General features: G+C 34.8%; 1 protein-coding gene across 2 annotated transcripts in view; it reads right to left on the reverse strand.

Moving 5' to 3' along the window:
- Positions 1 to 23898, reverse strand: part of RBM27 (RNA binding motif protein 27) — a 60475-nt gene that overhangs the window by 11855 nt on the left and 24722 nt on the right. For both annotated transcript variants that reach the window (XM_006069380.4, XM_006069379.4), the window contains exons 8-15: positions 21246 to 21380; positions 13856 to 14020; positions 11887 to 12036; positions 9719 to 9863; positions 9141 to 9294; positions 6630 to 6926; positions 5197 to 5337; positions 639 to 758 (exon numbers count right to left, since the gene is read on the reverse strand). In XM_006069380.4, coding sequence (XP_006069442.3) covers positions 639 to 758; positions 5197 to 5337; positions 6630 to 6926; positions 9141 to 9294; positions 9719 to 9863; positions 11887 to 12036; positions 13856 to 14020; positions 21246 to 21380 — 1307 coding nt within the window. The remainder of the gene's footprint in view (positions 1 to 638; positions 759 to 5196; positions 5338 to 6629; positions 6927 to 9140; positions 9295 to 9718; positions 9864 to 11886; positions 12037 to 13855; positions 14021 to 21245; positions 21381 to 23898) is intronic.

The following is a 23898-nucleotide window of genomic DNA, read 5'->3' on the forward strand; positions in this document are numbered from 1 at the left end:
TATGAGGTTTATTCACTTAAAAGACCTGAACGCATACATAAAGAAAAACAAGAGCTGTTTTCACCTCCCCATGTAATAAGTCAAATCCTTATTTTTGAAGTTTAAAGTCTAAAAATGTGAGATGCAGCTCTACGTTAGAAATTATAGCAAAATCTGTGTGGAAAATGTCTCTGACCCCTCTGTTAATTAATCTCTAATTATACTTAGATAATATATATATAAACATCTATTTTGTTTGAAAAACTATGTGAGTTTAAATCTAAAATGATAATTGTTATACTTCATGTGAAACTTTATCTAGTGTACAAAGCCAGACAGAAATTAAGAGAAAATAATGAAACAAAAATATCTGTTTCTCGCCCTTTTCTCTCCCTTGCAGGAAAAAAAGAAAAAAAAGGTCAACTCACTCAGTGTCTTTAATTTTTATATAGGAAAAAAAATTCTTTCCTTGTGCTTGATGTAGGTACTAAGGCAACTAACTGCAAAACATTTTTCAAGTATACAATGCATCAAGCAGCAGTTAAATAAACATTATAGTAGTTCCATAACAACATTGAATTGTTCAAGTTATTAATACAATCACTTAAGAATTCAATAGATCCTTTCCTTTTGAAGAGAGGAAAAATCAAGATTGTTACCTGCTTCTTTTTAAGAACTTCTTGGACATCATGAGATTTTGATCCTGAACAAAGTTTTGAAGGTGTCTTTAAGTTTGTGGAGCTATAAATCATTTTTGGATGGCCTGGAGTTGAAAATATCTAGGAAACACAAATATGATTAAATCTTAGCAATGCCTTAAAATAATTTTTTAAAAAGACTGCATAAATTTTTTTAAGGAGTAAAGTTTTGGCTATTTTTACATTTAAAAACTCCATTTATGAAACAAGTTCTTTATATATAAACTCAATTATCCAAATACAAAACCTTTTTAGCAATAATGTTGCATTACTGAATATAAAGAAAATTTTCTTTTCTTTGTATTTTTTTAATTGGGAGAAAAAGAACAACTACTTCTGACATCTAGGAGCCAGACTGCCACTCAGAGCTAGGCCTCAGTGTTCCCTTGTTAAACATGAACAATTTCATAGTATATTGACTTCAGACAAGGCCACTCTTGTGGATCATGGTGGATCAAGGCAAAAATAAAATCATTCCATGACTAAACACAAAAAAACCTGTAAATACTACCCAAACCATAAAATGACTAAACTCTACCCTGGCTAATATGAATGACTACAGCTTCTTTACCAAATACAGTTTTGGCCTAATTCTGGTCTTCCCTCCTTCTAGGTAAACTTCTTAGGAAATCTGATCATAGCATTACTACTCTTTCTTTTAACCTTCCCCCAAATTACCTAATACAGCCAATGCTAAAATAAGCCCATGCTGCTGCTGCTAAGTTGCTTCAGTCGTGTCCGACTCTGTGTGACCCCATAGTTGGCAACCCATGCTAACACCCTCTAAGTGACAGGTCCCATGGTTTCACTGTGTATACTTCCTCACTGAATAATAAATTCAACTTGCTCAACTAAAGATGTGTTTGTGGAGGTCTTTGGTGGGGGTTGGGTGGCTAATGTCATTAAGCTATCTTCCACAAGTATCAAATAAAAACCCATGTTTCTAATAATTGCAAACCCTCCTAAGAAGTAAGGTTCTTTGCAAATATTACAACCAACCATAAGACAAGTAGCCAGCTCACATATCTAATGCTATAAGCAAAATGGTGTCCGCCTTTACTCTGCTTATCTTGCTATTTAGATTCCTTTATGAACAGATGACTCCAGACAATCTTCCCCTCTTTAAGGCATAGCAGAGCAACATACTATACTATAATCTCTCTGGTCAAGTTTTCCCTAACATACTCCACTCTTATTTTTAAATTAACTTTGAATATATCATATAAGGGACACAGATAAATGTATATAATACTAAGAAATTATAAACACTTAATATAATACTAAGAAATTTGTAGAACATTCAATCATGTATACATGCATACATGTATACATGCATACATGTATACATGTATACAAATACAAAACTTCTCTGAATCAAACATTTAATTGCTCTAAAAATTAAACTATTTTAAATACATAGGAAACAAATACTGTAGAAATCTGTACAGATAATGTTCATGTCATTATTATTTATCAAAATAAAAATACCAATAGCTATAATTTACTAAGCACTTATTATATTCTTTTGTGTTTTACCAACACAAAATTTTTTAACCCCCACAGCAACTGAGTTTATTGAAAGGGAAACCAATGCTTGTCAATTATCTAACACAGCTATTAAGAGTCAGTCAGCACTGTGTGACTTCAAAAACTGTGACTGTTTTTGTTTTTCCATCTTTTAGTATTGATGATTTTTTTTTAAATAAACAGAAGTACAAAATCATATATATATATATAAAATGATGCATCCATCACCAAGCAGCAATGATCAATTTACATTATTTTATGTAAAATAACATTGTTATATTTAAATCCCCAACTATATCCTCATAAAAAACACCACATATTATTTTATCTGTGGTTTTTTTTTGGCTTTACCATGAGGTACATGGGATCTTAGTTCCCTGAAGGGGGGGTCAAACTCATGCCCCCTGCATTTGACACGTGGAGTCTTAACCACTGAACTGCCAGGGAAGTCCTTGTATTTCAGTTTTATCTCTAAAAGAGAAGGACTCCTTTCTTTTTTACATAAAATCACAATACGATCATCACACTAAAATGGTAACAATTCTTTAAAATCATTAAATATTTACAACTCAAGATTACATTATAATTTTCAAAACATTTTCCCATATTTGAATTAGGAGGTACTAAAGTCCAGGACGGAGAAGGCAATAGCACCCCCACCCCACTCCAGTACTTTTGCCTGGAGAATCCCATGGACGGTGTAGGCTGCAGTCCATGGGGTCGCTGGAGTCGGATATGACTGAGTGACTTCACTTTCACTTTTCACTTTCATGCATTGGAGAAGGAAATGGCAACCCACTCCAGTGTTCTTGCCTGGAGAATCCCAGGGACGGGGAAGCCTGGTGGGCTGCCGTCTACGGGGTCACACAGAGTCGGACACGACTGAAGTGACTTAGCAAAGTCCAGGAGGAGAAGGGGACAACAGAGGATGAGATGGTTGGATGGCATCACCGACTTGATGGACATGAGTCTGAGTGAACTCCGGGAGTTGGCGATGGACAGGGAAGCCTGGCGTGCTGTGGTTCATGGGGTCGCCAAGTGTCAGACACGACTGAGCAACTGAACTGAACTGAACTGAACTCAAAGTCCATATAGTATAATTGGTTATATTTCTTTAAAGTCTCCTCTAATTCTGTTTCCCTCTCCATATTTTTGCTTAATAAAGAAAAACATTTATTTGGCTCCACTGGGTCTTAGTTGCAGCACGTGGAATCTAGTTCCTTGACCTTTGATCAAACCCGGGCCCCCTGCACTGGAAGTGTGACGTCTTAGCCACTAGACCACCAGGGAAGTCCCTCCATATCATTGTAAATCACTTGTTGAAGAGACCAGGTCACTCATCCTATTGTATTCACCACAGGATTCTATGGTATCCTTTAACATGTTCCTCTGACCTCTGAATTTCCTTTAAATTGGTAAAGAGTTCTAGAGTCTTAATGACACTTTTTCACTCTCTAAAAGGATGCTAGTGATCTTTGACAAATTCTTTGCTTTCTGGTTTGACAAAATATTCTAGGGCTCATCTGGAACACTGTCAGCCCCAGATTTGGGAACAAACATTTCTTCAAGGATCCCTGGTTCCTTTCAATGCTGGGGACAGGAGTGTCAGGGTCATTACCATCAGGCTGGGTTATTGTTTCCAGACCTTTTTAGTGGACAGAATTGAGAGATGTTCTGGAGGTTTTTAAAGTTGTCTAGTTTCCTCTATCCTTGCCGTAACCACCAAGATTTAAATTACATGGATTACTTTTTGTTCTTTTTTCTATTATAAACAAATACTTATATGTGTTCACTGCCCCTACTTTCTAACAATGGCTGACTACATTTTTTGTTCCATTTTATTTCTTTTACTTAATGTATCCTGATAATCACCTCATGGTATATATAAAGATACTCCTCATTCCTCTGCAAAGTACACATATGCGTTTGGGTGGATGTACTACATTTTTAGTAACCTATTGCCTACTGATTGATATTTGGACTGTTTGCAGTCTCTCACTATTGAAAAGAGTCTATGTTTCCTAGTCTTGCTCGTACGTCTTTCCATAGTTTGACAAGTACATCTTTGGCATAGATTCTTAGAGGAGGATTACTGGTTTAGAGTAAATGCATACATAATTTTACAGCATAATACATAGACAATGCCAAATTTCAAGGGGGTTGTACCATTTAGCATCTCTGTCAGCATATAAATTTCAGATCCTTGTAGAAATTACCCTGGTTTATTAGGTAATTTTAAAAATGGATCTAATTTTTTTTTCCAATCAGGCTATCCAGTCATCCTAATACCATTCACCAAAAGCCCATACATTCCCCGCTGATCTCAGATAATGTGTTAGCATATAATATATCCCTATTCTTTTTTTTAAATATAAATTTATTTATTTTAATTGGAGGTTATATATCCCTATTCTTAAGTATATAAATCTCAGTCTCAGATTTTGTTTTAGTGCTCTCTCATGTGCCAGTATCAAATTGTTTGGGTTGTACAGACTTCACAGTGTTTTTAATATCTAGGAAAGCTATCCCCACTTGTTCTTTTTTAGTTTTCCTAGCTCTCTTGGGAAAAAACAATCACCATTCTAGAGAGTAGCCATATAGATATATTTTCAAAAGCAAAGGAAACTAGTTAAAAACGTATTTCAAAATTTGACTTTTCAATTGATTATGACTGAATCCCCTTCATGATGTTAATTAAACATGACAAATGATTAAAGAAATGGATTAATAAAGACATCTATTAATAAATGGCTAAAATTCTCAAATTCCCACTTAGCTTTGAATAGGGAAAGAAATTTTAACTAGCAAATTTCTGGCTGAATCACTGAAATTTAGGGAAGTTGACCAGCCAAATTTAAAATTAGATGTCACAACTATCTTGATTGAGGAACGAAGACATTACAAATCTGGGTGATAAACAATTTGTTAATTTCTTTGTGTCACTGAACAACTCCAATTCTGAATATATTTAAAGGTTCACAGAAATATATACCTGGCAGTCATCTCCAGCACCACCTGACTGATTCAACAAGTGTGCTGCATCACTCTGGTTACCACTGGCATGTCCAAGACGATGTTTCACAGGAACCTTATTAAGAACATATGCCCCTGATGTCTGCGGTTTGCTCATCATCTGCATATACAAAATAAATACATTTGTGGCAGAAGTTTTTTAAATGCCTAGGAATGATACAAATTTAGGACTGATTACCCTGGGGAGGAAGACACGGGAATGTGAAGGTAGAGTGCTTCTATTATTTATAAGGTTTTTTTTTAAGTGAAGAGGGAGACATACAAATGACTGTTATTATCCATACTCTTTTGGATGTCTGAAATATATCACAACATAATGCAAATATATGTGTATGTACTCACAAATAAAATTAGCAATTTTTCAATGATCCCTTCAATTATGTAATGCTGAAAGACTTATGGGTTTTGACAGTTTAATAGGAGTAACTGTGACAGGACCACCCTATCAATCTCAGGCTGCATTAACAGCACGGGGTCTAATGGATCACAGAGGTGACTGTATTACTTTTATACACCATTTAGCCAACACCTAGGGAAAGCCTTTACCTTCAGGACCTAACATGAAATGGGACAGAGACAAAAGAAACGAAAACTTAACTGCAAATAAACAGGATAGTGAATGGAGTTAATACTAGGTCCTGTTAAGGAACATGCTTCTTATTCTATCTGAGTATATTTAATTTAAACAAAAGAATGCCTAGGAGATTATCAATATCATCAATGTCTGAATAGTTCTACTGCAGGGTGATTTGCTCTTTCCTTCGTTCATCTATTCATTCAAATATGTTTAGAGCACTATGTGCCAGGCCTTGTTTTAGGCACCAGGGATAGAACAAATAAAATAGACAAAATCCCAGTCTCCTGGGCTCCCATTTCAGTTTTCAAAGAAACAGAATATTTCTATATGAGAAAAAATAGGACAAGAGGGTGGGTATGAGTGATTGATTCTAACACAAAACAAAGAAGTTGTTCTAGATTCAGGGTTGTTCAGTGGTGGATGGTTATCGTAACTGAGTGTTGAAAAGAAGGTATTTCTTAAACATGAAGATTTATGGGCCTTGTATCTAGAGACTGACTCTGTAGATCTGAGAAGGTAAGACCCAAAAATGTGCACCCAGGTACGTGATTCTAGCACAGTGCTTCTCAAACTTCAAGGTACCTAAAAATCATATGGACAGCCTATTAAAACAGATTACTGAGCCCTACCCATGCAGTAAGTTGAGGTGAAGCCCAAAATTACATGTCTAATAAGCTCCTAGGAGATCAGATGCTGCTGGCCTACAAACCAAACTGGCTGGCTCTGATGTAGAAGACCAAAGACAACAAATTGAGAAACAATGATCTAGAGGATAGGCCTAAAGGACCTTTAATTCCCTGTGAACCCCAGATTACCTTCTGAATCCCTCCATGTACTGATGAGGGAGGAGACTGGGCCACCAGCACCTGCTGCTGGTGAAGGTGCTGTGGCAGGTGATGGTGCTGCTGTGACAGATGACTCAGTGTCTGTTGTTGCTGCAGGAGTAGCTGTGTTGGAGACTGTAGTGCCGGTTGCTCATTATTTTCCCTGTGCCACAGGACTCGAATGAACCGGTTGTTTAGAACTGCTTCAGTACTAGAAATGGCTTTTCTGGCCTCTTCATTAGTAAGATATTGGATGAGGGCTGCTTCTGGATCTCCTTTAAAAGCAACCTGTAAGAAAAAACAATAGCAACAACAAAACACGGAAATGAGTGATTATAGGCAAGTAAACAAATAAATTACTGATAAAGAATTCAAAAGCAGAAAACAGCCTGCTGAAATCCATTGTGAAGTATATGTAAATAAAGATAGTTATCTCTTATAAGGTAACATATGTATTTCAATATTATATATGAACGAATACTAGATTATTTAATAAATAATCCTAGTGATGTTACATAACCACTTGCGAAAAGATATAAGAATTCCTTCCTGATATCTTACATCCAAATAAACTCCAGAGACAGAAAATGTTTTACAATAAACAAACAAAACAACCCACAAAAACCCAGGGAGAAGAAATGAACATCTGTATACTCTGAAGGTCTGGAAAGCCTTTTTACAACACATCTATAAATGCAGGACCATAAAGACAAACAGCAGATTTGACCAAATAAAATCTTAAACCACTGTCAGTCCAAACAAGCCAAAAACAAAACAAATGACAAAATGAAAAAGTAATTTTAATATATATGACAAGCAAAGGTTTGGAAAAGCATTATTACACTGCCTTCACTTAAAAAAATGAGCAAAGACAGTGGATAGGTAAATGCAAAAGTATTGCAAATGGTGTATATAAATTAGAGTCTACGTAGGAATAAAAAACAAAGCAAATTCAAGTACGATTTTTCACTTATGAAACTGGTCTAAAAATTTTTAATGGATCCGTATTATAGTTTTGATGAGGCCTCATAAATTGCATTTGGGAGTATCAATTTGGCTGTTCAAATAAAAAGTTTTAAAATTTCCTTAATTTCAGCAATGTGTCATAAAAAAAAAAAAAAGTTTATCCAAAATGAGCCTTACCATAGCATTGTTTCTATTAAAAAAAAAAAAAAAAGTAAATTTCCCCAGAGAATAGTGTTTATATAAATTATGGCCTACTGCTATGGACTGAATTATGCCCTCACTAAACTCATACATTGAAGCCCTAACCCCAGTGTGACTGCATCTGGACACAGGGCTTTTAGGAGGTAAACAAGGTTAAATGATATCGAAGGGACAGGACCCTAATCAGACAGGACAAGTGAACTTACAGGAAAAGATCTCTCTGTCTCCTACCCTCCCTCTCCTTCCAACACGTAAGCACACAGCAAGAAGGTGCCATCTGCAAGCCAAGATCCATATAGGCCAGTATCTTGGGTTCCAGGCTATGGTATTTATTATAGCAACCGAAGCAGACTAATATACTCATCTACATTAAGCTACCTATTTTTTTCTAAATGCCATACAGAATAATGACCTAGAACAATTTAAGAGAAAAAAGGTAGTTAGAGATAGGTAAACTATATTTTGATTTGATGGCAACACTAAGTAAACTGACTGAAATACCAATTTAAACACATCTTCTATTTATTACCCTCAATTACAGCAAAACACTCAACCACCAAATTGATAAATTCAAAAAATTCGCAAGCACATAGCAAAATATAAAAGCTATGATTTACCTGATGTTAAATTTTAGTATCTAAAATTCTCACAATTAGAACCATGCTTAATCAATGAATATTTCACAAAGGCCAGTTCAGTAGACAAAAATACAATCTTAGAAACCACCAAAAATCTCACTACCTAGTTAGAATACTAAAGCAGGTAAAAAAAAGTCATTTGTCCAGACATAAAACTATGAACAAAGATACAATAATCAGCCCAATGTCTTTCAGGAAGAGTTTCAGAAAGAAACCAAATGAATTCAGAGGACAAATTCAGCACAATTTCAACGTAAAGTTGGGCATACAAATACATGGTGGGATTTAAAACACATAGCAGAGATGATCAAACTAATCACTGATTTGTTTAAGCAAAAGTGAGCTGTTTCGAAAGATACATTATGGTCTAGTGGTTAAGAATCTGCCTGTCAATGCAGGTAACACAAGTTTGATTCCTGGTCCAGTAAGATCCCATATGCCACAGAGCAACTAACCCCATGCACCATAACTATTAAGCCCAGGTGCCACAACTATTGAAGCCCATGTACCTAGAGCCTGTGCTTCACAACAAGAGAAGCCACCACAATGAGAAACCTGCACACCGCAACAAAGAGACCTACAGCAGCAAGAGAAAGCCCCCACACAGCAATGAAGACCCAGTGCAGCCAAAAAGAAATAAATCCTTAAAAAAATACATTATATATATGGATTCTGTCACCAACATAGCCACACCTACCTGGATATTAACAATAGTTCCAAATTTGCTGAAGTGTTCATTGAGCTTGGTAATGTTGTTCAATTCCTGAGGGATTTTCTTGACTTCTAATTTGGTGTTTGTATACTGATTCTTTCTCAAGAATCCTGGTTTACTCTGATTGTTATTCCCTTGTCTGAAAGGAATATTAATAGATCTTAATAATCTCCTACATTATGCCCTAGGCAAGAGATAATCAGCAAAGAATATAAGTTTATATTTATTCAACTGTCTTCTATAAGCACTTAACATCCTTCAGATATTAGTAGGTAACTTTCACATTATCCTTATTACATACAAAGAGAACAGGTGCAAAAAAAGACTGATGTCTCAATAATTATAAAACTGGGCTAGGCCTAGAAATTATTAATATCTGTTATCAATATTCTGTTGACTTTTTAATATATAAGACATACTAATGATGCCTCTGGGAACCTTAGCTTTGATACACATAGAATGAAAATTAATATTAATGACAACTCTTAATTCTACAAATTTACTAATGCAAGCAAAAAGCCAAAAACATCAATTAGATGTTACTAATAAGCAAATTCTCTTACTTTCCCAACCAAGGTTTCTTTGTGAGTGGCCCTTCCAAACCACTCATAGCTCTTTTCCGGCTATCAGGTTCAAGAACTACTCGGGTTATGTTACTATTAATTGAAACAGGAACCGGTGGTTCAGTCTGGATAACAATGTTGGCAGCTGTTGAAAACAAAAATTAACATTACTGGCAATGCATTATATTTGGGGAATTTCAAATGATTAAAATATTTAGTCCAAAAGTTAAAAATCACTGTGAATAGTACCTAATACTACCACTTCCTTTTCAGAAATGTTTAACAGTAAGAATAAATTATCAATTGCCTCCCTTTCCTCCTTTTTTAAAGATACAATATATATGTTTAAAAAGTCCTAGCCACTCTAATGACTGAGTCAAGCTAGGATCATAAATGGAAAGGGAAAAAAAAATCAGTATAACAGTGTTGGAGAATGAGATACTTAACCTGATGCCAAAGTACCACTCTACAAATTATTTACTTTACAACAGAAAGCTAAACAATTACTGCTCTAGGTAAGTGATCAAATTTATTAGACCATAAACAGAGTGGAATATTTATCTTCTTATATGATTCAATAAGAGGTTCACATGGATAGGATATTACTATGAAATTACGATTTTCTTATATGTGGCAATATTGTGATTATATAGTACTGTGTCTTTTTCTCAGATGTAGACTAATCTCCAAAATTTACTTTCAAGTGATTCCAGAAGAAAAATGTAAAGGGAGAGGGGAGGAAGGAGAGAGGAGTGCACACAAGTGAGCATTCATGCCCAAAGCTGATAAAACGTTAACAACTGGTGAATCTAAGTCAAAGTATCTAGGTGCTTATCGCACTTCTGATTTGTAGCTTCAAAATTATTCAAACTTAAAAGCTGAAAGGAAAATTCAAAGCTAATATTATAAATTAACACATTTCATTCACGATAGTTAGGACTAATAAAATATTGGGTTGGTCATAAAGTTCGTTTGGGTTTTTCCATAAGATATTATGGAAAATCCCATACAAACTTTCGCCAACCCAACACTGTATCAACACACTGACCTTACAACAGGTTGTCAGTGGAAAGAGGTATGCTGAACAAAAAAAGCAAATACCAACGCAAAACTACACATGTTACATTCTGAGTATTCTTCATGACTTTTAGCAACTCCACCAAAAGTAAAATTAATAGCAAAGAATAACAACTGTGGGGCTGAAACCATGATCCTCCCACTAATTTGGTAACAATATATGCCTTATAGCACAGAAAGAAAGAGCCTATTCTTTGGAATTAGATTAATGAGCTAATTAATCTAGCCTCTCTTAGTTGGCCTGAGTGTCTTTAACTGTAAAAAGAGAGTAAAAATATTAATAGTACCTCATTTAAGAGTTGGTGGTAAGAAATATGAGAGATAATAATGCATTAAAAAGCATTTGGTTTAGTCTTGTAGAGTTAACCTGTAGTGGCAATAGTACTATTAATGGAAGTAAAGAATAGTAAACAGAATCAGGATAAGTAGGTAAGAACAGAAAAATCTCTACCAGATAATTAAATCTGGAAAATATTATCAGGATGGCCCATGGCCAATCATTCAAATTGAAATTAAATACCAGAAATCTGACTATAATAAGTAAGAAACCGGAATCTCATCAAACTCTTTAACCAAATTTGTTTTGAGTGGAGATATTAATCCATATTAAAAGCAATACTTGCATTTAATCTTTTAAGATTTGTGGCTATACTTTATAAAGGTCCTAACATACGGTTATAATCATGAACACTAACAATAGTCAAAGAATAATTTTATGACAGTGTTTTAAGTTCTGTGTTATTAGTATGAAGCATAGCTCTTAAAATACAAAGTAGGCCATTAAATGATTTTATTCCTGGAGGAAGAGGGATCATGTCCTCTTTCTATATCTAACATCCAGCACAGTGCCTAGAATAGCCTAAAGTCCTACAAAAAGAGCAATTAGTCAACATTAGTATTATTTTTACTTAAAAATAAATATATTCTGCTTAAAGCTTTAAAGTAACATTTGGATATAGATATTCAAAAACATTTATGAGAGATCATTACTTAACACCCTTCAGAGATAAAGAATTTTTAGACCTCAGTGAGGTCAGAAATGCCATGCCCAAATGACATTTAGTATGACAAAAAGTTAAAGGCAGTATCACCTCTTGGATTTGCATCCATATCTCCAGATGTTAGGCCAATCAGGTTTGGGCGCTGTGTCTGCGTTCTTGAAAAAAACTGTCTATATTGAGATCTACCAGAACTGGTAATACTAGGAGCTTCTGGATTATAACCATCAGGTTCATAGGTATCTGAGGGAAAACAAAACAGAACACGTAAAAATCAAGAGTAAACAATTTATTATAAAATAACCACAAAAATGAATTTTCTTCAACAAATAAAATTATATCAACCCACATGTATTTCTCTTTGAATTAAGAGTAAATCCAGTCACAAAATACAGACATGCAAATCCATTCTGAATTATGGATGCTTCTGGATTCATTTACCTAATGTCATTTTTGTCCTCTATAATAATCACATAATTAAAACTTCACTGCACATTTTTAACAGAAATGTTCACATATACAAACACCATACACCAATGACTGAGTTTCCTCTGTACTCATGTCTCACCACTTTCTAGGCATTCTTTTAATTAGAAGAGAAACAATAAATCTATTACCTTGGTTATCTGCATTTTTTTTTGGCCACACTACACAGCATGTGGACTCTTAGTTCCCCAACTGGGATCAAACCCATACCCACTGCATAAGAAGTGCAGAAATCTTAACCAGTGGACAGCCGGGGAAGTCCCTGGCTATTTGCACTTTAAACTAGAGAAAAGAGTCAATTTCATATGTAAAATATATTTTAAATGTTGTATTTCAAACAGCTAAATAAGCTAAATTTTATATTTACAAATGTAATCATTATCTTACTACCACCTGCCTCATCAACACATTTTTATCATCTTCTCTATATTTTCTCTACAACTGAATATTTAATTGTTTTTTTTTTGGCCACTCTCTGCACAGCATGTGGGATCCTAATTTCCAAACCAGGGATGGACCCCAAGCTCCTGCAGTGGAAGCATGTAGTCTGAACCAATGGACCACCAGGGAAATTACTAAAAATTTAATTTTTAAAATTCTAATGCTAAATAAATATTTTATAAGCATTGAAAAAACATTCTGAAAGTGTTCATCTCCAAAACATCCTCTGCATCCTACACAGAATCAAAGAAAGGTTAAGATGGAATGAAGACAATGATTCTCTCAAATACATTTATAAATCCTTGCATCTCTTTTTTTTCTTAACGGAAAAATTCCTTTGTGGCTCATATTAGGTTTTAGCTACAAGACAAGGTACCTTTTACATTTTTATTACTAGCCAATCAGTTCTGTAATTCAGAGTATAAGATCAGCAAATTATGATTAAAAAGTTTCCAGTGATTAATACAATTTGGTACTCCTGACAGAAAAATCTCCTACATTAAGGCTGCAAAAAGTTTTAAAGAAGCTATATAATCAAATAGCCTTGTTTTAATAATTCCTGGGACCACACAGAACCCCAAGAAAACTGAAGGTCCTTTAGTTAATTATGATGAACTGAGATCTAAAGGCAAAGTGAAAAATGTTAAAAACCTCATGAGACACCCTCAAAGCACTCCACATATCTTCAAAAATATCAATAGGAGGGAAGAGTTTTCAATAAATCATTATACACAGTCATTCCATACCATGATCAGCAAAAAACCACATGTTTTTGTTTTGTTTTAGAGAAAAATTAACCTAGCTTTTCTTGTAACATATAACTGATTAGAAAACATTCAAGTAGATACTGTTCCTATCTGCTGGATTAAAAACTAGTTCAAGGAACTGCATGACCTTAGTTACTGAGGCACAGAAAGTAAATACAAAGGACACCGGAGATGACAGACACACAGGAGGCCTAATCATCTAGGGGCACTAGGGATAAACCAAAGGAACACAGAAACAGAAAACAAAACCACCTGGGAGATTTAATGGGAATCTGTGAGAGCAGATCAGGATACCAGATCACCTCTTAGGTTGGCCAGTTTATGGTACAAAACATCAGAGGTGGATGGCCATCTGTAGCAAAGCTTACCTGGGACCAGAGGGGTGGGGCTGGAGACTGAGGTATGGTACCCAATGGAGGATCCCATGAGGTTTCGAGGTGGCACCAAACGAGCTGCCAACAGAGGAGGCGGTGTCCCCAACTGAAGTCGCTCAGATGCAGCAGCACCATGTTCACGAGAGTACATGGGCTGTCCTACAGAGGAAAGAATAGGAGGGCAGCTGGGATTGAGAGTCACAAGCTTCTCTAAGTAATGATCTACTTCCTGAGACTTGAGCCAAGAACAGAGAAAGTACACCAATGGGAATAGTACTTGAGAAAGATGCTATTAATATTCCTTCTAACTCAAGAAACAGACATGCAACTGGGTAGGATGCACTGAGGTATAAAGAAAGAGTAAGAATTAGGTAGTGTGACTGCATAATGTCCATTTTTTATCATCTTAAATGGAATAACTACATGCTGATCTTACCAGAAACTGATCAACTATATCAAGTTATTGACAAAGGAGCCCTGAGCTATTATTCATGTAGAGTTTAATATACAGGGAGATGTGGTTATGAAAGCTGTCATACCCATTTAAAAAAGATAAAAACACTCCTCCCAAATTCATATAATTTCAGGTATGCACAAACTATTCCCCTATCTGGGAGCAGAAAAAACAAATGTAATAAAGGAATTAAAAAAAAAAAAAACCCCACCACAAGCATACTCTCATGGAGAATAAGAAACATTCAAAAGAAAAACATAAAGACAGTGAAAATCTGCTATCCTGTAAGTAGGTGGACAACAGACAGACAAGAGGACAAAATCCCACAGGAACAGACTAGCCTCTGTACACATAAAGTATCTCAGATATTACAGATCACTCTTGGAAAGAAAGCACATTTAGAATTTATAGATGCAAAAATGGCAGAAACAATGAAGCCAAATTTTACAGAACAAGATTAAAAAAGACAAGGTATCAAGGAGCAAAACCTCTCTTTGGTTGGTTATTTAATAGTATCTTTTTCATTTACTACTCCATATGAGACCTATTTTTAAGATTTACTCAATATTTTGTATCTGAAGTCAGACATTCACTATGTGACACAAGACAAAGTAAATTTAGATTTTTTTAATATGATGAAATATCGTTATAAAGTTGTAAAATTCCAGAAGACTTTTAATACACTTTAATAAGACAAGTCAAAAGCAACCACTTGATTTCACAGTAAATGTAGAGAAGAAATGGATATGCTATACTTTCCAATACATGGAGAAAAGGTGGCAAATCATACTGTATAAGGGGACCACATAATTGGGTGCTTAGCACCAATCTTTTCAAAATTTACATGAAAAAAGATCAATCATTACATTGCAAAAGCAATCTAACATATCCTCAATGATCTGAAAATAGCTGAAGCATGATATACTGCAGAGAATTCCTTGCAGAATGAAGTCATATGCTAAAGAGAAAAATGGGAAGTACAATCTCAGTTCATATGACTAGCTTAAATTTATGATAAAGCATTTCATATAGCGTGTGTATTTAATTAACTATCTCAAAGTAAATGAGAAACTAAAAGGCTAGTTTGTACAATGCCTTTTTAAAATGAATGACAAAGAACATGCATTCCTACACTTCAGAAAGATGGCTGTTTATTCAAATGAGGCCTGATTTTCTTTAACATCTATTCAGGTCTCTAAATACTATGTGAAAAATAAAGAGTTCCTTAGATAAAAGGTTGATTCTAGGTCTGGATAGAAAATTTGTACGATGAGTCTGGTACACCTTCATGTAATGCTCCAGAAGCAAGATGGCTACCAAACACAAGCATGTAAAAAATACAACAAAGCAACCTGCAGAAGCCAACATGAAGAGGCTTTCCATGGTCAAATAAGAGCCAATCTGAACACCAAAAAAGGCCACAATGGGGTGAAATATACCAAACATTAGAAATCCATGAGTTCATAATGATACTTAGAAAAAGTACAGTGGTCCCTCTGGAAGATACTTGGAAACAAACTCATTTTCTGAAAACTGATAAATTAAAGGACAGAAGCATTTATCCTGTTATTCCTGTAAAAAGTACATTTCAGGTCAACCAAATGGTGAACACTGCCAAGTTCTACTTTGTAGACTGTCAGCCAATAAATGTAGAAGAAATCATAGAATTAGAGTATCACACTTTTATAGCCCCCAATGAAGCAAAGAGAACTGGGCAGGGATCACAAACAACCAAGAGCAATTTTTTGAAAGGGTGGATCAGGATGAAAACACCTGTACACAATGATCAATATTTGTAACATAGAAAGGAGACAACTTGATATTGTACACCAGGTATATACTGCAGTAGGAAGTATAAAACCCCATCAGTACAACATTCATGCAAAATAAGGAGGAAAAAAACTCCAAATGTGACCCTATTAATCTAGATCTAGATAAATCTCCAATTTCCAGAAAAAACAGGGGATAGAGGAATGCATTAAATGTCACCAGGAGATGCAAGATACGCCAAGTCTAGATTATGGCAAAATTCTTTAGGACAAATTATCTGCTCCTTCAACAAGTAAGTGTCAAGGGGGAAAAAAGAGGTAGGAGAAATTGTTATGGATTCAAAGGCTTAAGAAACATCAACTAAATGTAATGTGTAACCTTGCTTGGATTCAGCTTCAAATGAACCAGATATAAAGGAATGTCTATGATACAACTGGGAAATATGAGCACTGATTAGATACTTGACAATAATACCTGTTATATTTTGGGACTGTGATAAAGTATAGTAATTGTGTGTGTGTATTTATCCCTTATCTTTCAGAGATTTATAGATGAAATGGTATGTTTGGAACTTGTTTTTAAATAATCAAGTCAGGAGTGAGTTACAGATAAAGCAAGGTTAATCAATACATTGATAAATGTTGAAACCAGCAACTGAGTAATGAAGATTACTACAGTGTTTACTCTCTTAGGTATATTTGAAATTTTCCATAATAAAAAGTTTAAAAAAATCAAGTTGGTTATAATGATGGTGAAGATAAGCCAGTCACAATTTAGATTCATTCACTTTAGTTTTTTCTCAAACTTTTATTGGAATATATTTGATTTACACTGCTGTACCAATTTCAGATGTACAACAATTTGAGTCAGTTAAACATAAATATAGGTGTGTGCATATATTCTTTTTCAGATTCTGATTCAATTTAGTTTTTATCAGTGTAGAGTGACTGAATAATTTCACAATGCAAGTCGCCTAAGTTCATGCTCCTATTGTAAGTCATTCATGTATCTTATATGTCTGATTGATAGCAATATTTTCATTCTTTAGACTCAGATATGACTGAGCAACTAACACACACACACACACACACACACACACACAATGTTAACTCTAGTCTTTTGAAGATAGTCTTTACTCAAACTAAAATTTTAGCTACTCTTTGTAATTCTCCTGACTTTGTCTTCAAGCGTATTCACAAGGGAAAAAAAAGTCTTAAGATGAGTTTTAAACTGAAAGCTCAATCAGAAGAAAATAGAAAGCTATACCTTCCAATTACTGGCCATATTTGTTATGTGTCTTCTCTATTAGAATCCAAGGTCCCTGGCATACCTTTTAAAGTTCCAGGGCCTAAATGGTGCCTAGCACATAGTAGGAACTCAATACTTAACAGAATGGATGAAAGTTTATTTACTAACTGCATCCCAATGACATTTAAGTGTTTCTTAGGATGAATACCTTTATTTGATATTCATCAGACATTATTTGAAATGGGCAATATGACAACTAATGCAAAACAAATCCAAGTAACACACGAGGGGAGAGAAATTTTAGACAATATACGACTCCATAGACTGACTTTTCTAGACATCAAAATCTGTGACTGTGCACAGAAAAATGGTATGTACTTCACAGAATTAAATGAGGCATCTCAAGTTTAAGAATATGATGTTTTAATAATCGTACACAGCTAATAGGAAATATATATTCTCTGAAAGATAAAAGTAATTTATGTAAATTCACCTTTAGACTGACAACTGCCTTCAACCTAAGAATCAATCTTTAGGCTGTTATATTTTACTACTAATCTTTCAGACACTCAATACACGGAGCTTAGCAGGTACAAAATATTTCTATTACATCTTCTTCAAAGAAGCAAAAGAAACAAGTCAAATTTAAAGGAATATACTTTAAAATGGTTCTGTCCTGTGAAAACAAAGTAAAACAAAACCTCAAACCCTAAAACCATACACTGAACTGGCAACTCTGAATTTGGGTAAAAATGCTTAAGTATGTCAAAGGAAATAGTTGTTTTTAATAGGTGTTTTTCCATACACTTCCAACTGCATTTCATTATTTAAATCCTTTTCAGAGTATCTGTGACATTTTAATTCAACAAAAACCAAATTTCATAATTTTTTTCTAAATTATAACCATACCTGCCATTAAGTTTTAAATAGCATTGCCAGGAGCCCCATATACCCTACACAGCTTTACAGTGGGGAAATTCTTTTTCTTCTTTTAACATTCAATTGTGCTGTTCAAAACGGAATGATAATTAGACTAGATGAAGGTTTTATTTCGGGCAGAATTAGTTCCTTTGTTATATGTATTTCTTTTTTTTTTTTTTTTGTTATATGTATTTCTGAGGCACTCTGTTGCTTTAACACCAAAATACACTGTAATTGGTTTTTTGTGAGTTTGTAATTTTTGACATATTTCTTTCCCACTATTAGATTTTTAGCTTCTTAGGAGAAAAATCATCTCTCACTCATATTCCCAGTACCAGGCATTGAACAGACCCTATTCCTACCTCTAAAATACCAGATTTCATTTTTCTATGTTTATTTGGGTCCCTATTGATTAAATTTTCACAACTATCATATGATATGCTGTTCTTCACTTATACACATTTTCTATGCTGTGAATATTAATAATAATTTTTTTTTAACTACAATTTTTTTATAATATTTTTTCATTAAAACCAAAAGGGAGCTTTTGTCATACTAAGTCAAGTAACTGAGATGGAGAAAGACAAGTATCATGTGCTATCGCTTATACGTGGAATCTAAAACAATGGTACAAATGAACTTATCTACAAAACAAACACTCACAGATATAGAAAACAAACCTATGACTATCTGGGGGAAAAAGAGAAGTGTGGGACAGGGAGGATAAACTGGGAGACTGGAATTGCCATATACACACTACTATATATAAAATAGATAACGAGTAAGGAACTAGTATATAGCACAAGGAACTCTAGTCAATTCTCTGTAATGACCTATACAGGAAAAGGATCTAAAAAAAGAGTGAATATATGTATAAATGTAACTGATTCACTTTGCTGTACATCTGAAACGAACACTACATTGTTAATCAACTATACTCCAACAGAAATTTTTTTTAAAAAGCTGAAAAAAAAAAAGTGCTGGATTTTGTGCCACAAAATTAGATATACATTTGCCCATAATTATCTGAAGTAGAAAATAAAATCTAATGTTGGAGGAAAAATCCAAATGGAATCACAATATTAAATTTAACAATATTAAAATAAATCATAATTGCCACATATTTTTATAAATTAAAAACAAAATTAAATTTTTATCATGAGTCAAAATGCTAAATTTAACAATATGAAAATGTGTTATCTGCAAAAGACTTTCAGATAAATAAACCATTTTTCATATTTACAAGTCCAAAAGCACTAAGAAATAATGCTAAGAGCTGATTTAGGAAGGGGAAAGATGAAACAAGATTGGTAACTGTTGAAGCTGAGTGATGGGAACATGGGAGTTTCTTATACTACCTTCTTTATTTTTATATATGTCTGAAATTGCCCATAATTAAAAAAAGAGAGCAGTAAAATAAGCACTATAACAAGATACTATAGTAATTAGAAGACTGTGAGACACTAAAAGTAAAACAAAATGGCTAGTTATTTAACTATCATATATGGTTTCTGTCCTGAGAAAGCACAGCGGAACACAGGAGGAAACAGCAGCACTGAAGAATTCTCATAGGACTGTCCTGGTTGGTTCTCTCAGGCAACTAGCTTAGCAGCATTACATGGTGGAACGTGGAGGGAAAGTGGGAGTAAAATATATTGGAGTCAAAAAGACTGCAGCAATCATCAAAAACGTGAAGTGATTCAAGTGTGGATGAGGGCAGAAACCATAGCAGGAAGAGAGAAAAAAAGATGCATCTAAGAAAAAGAGGAAGAATTTTTCAATTAACTAGAAATAAAAAAGCAAAGCAATGAGTCAGTCATGATAGGGTTTTCAATTCTAGGTGATTAGGTGGGTGTTATTTACATTAGCAAAGAAAGACAGGGATTGTGGAGGTAATAGAGACTTAGAGGAAAATAACAGGTTTTGATTTCGGAGAGGCTGAAATTTATGGAGACAATCATAACTACAAAACTATAATAACTATTCCTTATGTATAGCTTAAGGTGCCAGATACTATTCTAGATGCTTTATATGTATTAACATATAACATGTTTCCCCAAAATAACCTTAATGAGGTGAGTAATGTTACCATTATTTCTGTTTTTTACAAAAGAGGAAATTAGGATTCAAAGAGGTTAAGCGACTTGCCTAAGGTCACAGTGACATAAATGATGGAACCAGAATTTGAATCTAAGCTTAATTACTTTCTTGAGTTGCCTCCCTAGGTCATGAAAGAGATGAAGAAATGTTTATGATAAACACAGTTACAAAACAGGTGAATTTATCTATAAAGTTACCTAGCTCTGTAAAGAAATTCTCACAGTCTGACAGTTTTAACAACCAACTACTTTATTTTTAGGTTTCTGAAGAAATAAATTTTTCTTTTAAGCCTCTGTAAACTAAAAACAACAGTAACCAAAACTATGAAAAATAAAAGATAGGATTCAAGAAAAACATATTATTAAGCATCAATGTTACAAGACAGTCTAACCACTAAATACTATAGTTTAAATGATGCTATGCTCGTTTCAGCATTACAAGTTAAATAATTAGGTGTATTTTATGTGATCTTTTGTATGCTCTTAGGAGGTAAGTCTTAGGCTTTGGAAATTCAATCAGAAGAACAATTCTTGAACAGAAGCTTCAAAATATAATTCCTTTAGCAGAAAAATGTTGCTACACTATAGCAGAGCAGACTTCTCCAATACAGAAGGCCTTGTCCTTCTCTGCCATCATCACACAAAATTAAAATACAGTTACAGAACATAACCACACAGTGAACTGCCCTGTAAACATAAGTATAATTTTGTATAGATAGTCCTTAAAATAGAAATTAACTGTATTTTTTTAAGTGTTCTGAGAAAACGTCTGGCTTTTCTATGCCCTGCTGCTGCTAAGTCGCTTTAGTCATGTCCGACTCTTTGCGACCCCGTAGACGGCAGCTCCCCTGTCCCTGGGATTCTCCAGGCAATAAATCAAATGTGTACTTACGTTCTGACACTGTATAAAGGAGGTTCTGGGGTAAAGGAGGAGGTAGTCTTGCTCCTACTGGTGCAAGATTGGGCACTGCACTTGTCCCAGGCTGGTCACGGTTGTTGATCAAGCTTGACTGTGTTATGGGTGGTCCTACAGACAACAAAAAGTGAGAGCTAGAGCAGTAATGTTTGCTACGTAATAAAAACACTCACTACACCAAGTACAATAAGGATATCCACATATAAAATACCTACTTTGGTTTAGAACAGAATAAAGAAATTTGATATGAGCGGGCTTGAGCACTCAGAGCATTATTAATTTAAATGACATTTTAGTTCTGTAATAGACTAATCTAGGGTGGAAAAAGGGCAGAACTGGTTGCATCAGGAGGCTGGGAGTAGAAAATGGCCAAGAGATTTGAACAAACTTTCTGGGATGATAATAAAGTTCTATAAAACTCTTAAATTAATGATAAACATGTTTGAGTGTATCTATGTCTAGAATGTACTGTGAAATGCATTAAAACTAAAAATGGAGAGATGGAAAGATATATGATGACACAACATGAAAAAGAAAGTGTGAATCACTCAGTCATGTCTGACTCTTGGTGACCCCATGCACTGTAGCTCAGCAGGCATCTCTGTCTATGGAATTCTTCAGTCAAGAATACTGGAGTAGGTAGCCATTCCCTTCTTTAGGGGATAGTAAAGTGCTAATTGTAGAAGCTAGATGTTATTTGTTTCCTTGAAATTTTTCTTGGCAAAGTGTTCAGGGGGAAACAACACTCTTAGATTTCACTTTTACACAGATATGTTCCCCCAAATGACGTAGGATCTTTTATTGTGAGAATTTCTGTACATCAAAGATGCCTTTTTATCTGAGAAATTAAATCTCAACCTGAGCTTTACAATTATACGATTTATGTGACAATATTAAATACTCACAACCCACTGTTAAAAGAACCATATTGCTGTTGACCAAATCTATGCGTTAAATGTATACAAACCTTTATCAATTTTAATGAAATGTGTTCTACAAAGAATGTTACTGCAGGAAAGCTATGCAATGGGTACATGGTATCATGTTAGACTATTTTTGCAACTTCCAGTGAGCCTATAATAATTTTGAAAATTAAAAATTTTAAAAAGAATTGAAAAAGTACCACTTAAATAAACTGAATGGTAACCATTTTTTTCAAATAATTTGCCAACTCTTAAAACATTAAACGTCTTCAGGTAGGTTTTTCTTATACCTCTGTAGACATGTAAAAAAAAGATCTTCATGATCCAGATAATCACGATGGTATGATCACTCACCTAGAGACAGACATGCTGGAATGCGAAGTCAAGTGGGCCTTAGGAAGCACCACTACAAACAAAGCTAGTGGAGGTGATGGAATTCCAGTTGAGCTATTTCAAATCCTGAAAGATGATGCTGTGAAAGTACCTCACTCAACATGCCAGCAAATTTGAAAAACTCAACAGTGGCCACAGGACTGGGAAAGGTCAGTTTTCATGCCAATCCCAAAGAAAGGCAATGCCAAAGAAAGCTCCAACTACCGCACAATTGCACTCATCTCATACGCTAGTAAAGTAATGCTCAAAATTCTCCAAGCCAAGCTTCAACAGTACGTGAACCGTGAACTTCCAGATGTTCAAGCTGATTTTAGAAAAGGCAGAGGAACCAGAGATCAAATTGCCAACTTCCACTGGATTATCGAAAAAGCAAAAGAGTTCCAGAAAAACATCTATTTCTGCTTTATTGACTATGCCAAAGCCTTTGAGTATGTGGATCACCACAAACTGTGGGAAATTCTTAAAGAGATGGGAATACCAGACCACCTTACACTCCTCCTGAGAAATCTGTATGCAGGTCAGGAAGCAACAGTTTGAACTGGACATGGAAAAAGAGACTGGTTCCAAATAGAAAAAGGAGCACATCAAGGCTGTATACGGTCACCCTGATTATTTAACTTATATGCTGAGTACATCATGAGAAACGCTGGGCTGGAGGAAGCAAAAGCTGGAATCAAGATTGCCGGGAGAAATATCAATAACCTCAGATATGCAGATGACACCAGCCTTATGACAGAAAGCCAAGAAGAACTAAAGAGCCTCTTGATGAAAGTGAAAGAGGAGAGTGAAAAAGTTGGTTTAAAGCTCAACATTGAGAAAACTAAGATCATGGGATCTCGTCCAATCACTTCATGGCAAATAGATGGGGAAACAGTGAAAACAATGACAGACTATTTTTGGGCTCCAAAATCACTGCAGATGGTGACTGCAGCCATGAAATTAAAAGACACTTGCTCCTTGGAAGGAAAGTTATGACCAACGTAGACAGCATATTAAAAAGCAGAGACATCACTTTGCCAACAAAGGTCTGTCTAATCAAAGCTATGGTTTTTTCAGTAGTCATGTATGGATGTGAGAGTTGGACTATAAAGAAAGCTGAGCACCGAAGAATTGATGCTTTTGAACTGTGGAGTTGGAAAAGACTCTTGAGAGTCCCTTGGACTGCAAGGAGATCCAACCAGTCCATCCTAAAGATCAGTCCTGGGTGTTCATTGGAAGGACAGATGTTGAAGCTGAAACTCCAATACTTTGGCCACCTGATGCGAAGAACTGACTCATGTGAAAAGACCCTGATGCTGGGAAAGATTGAAGAA

Source organism: Bubalus bubalis, chromosome 9 (assembly GCF_019923935.1).
Source record: "Bubalus bubalis isolate 160015118507 breed Murrah chromosome 9, NDDB_SH_1, whole genome shotgun sequence".
Taxonomy (NCBI): Eukaryota; Metazoa; Chordata; class Mammalia; order Artiodactyla; family Bovidae; genus Bubalus; species Bubalus bubalis.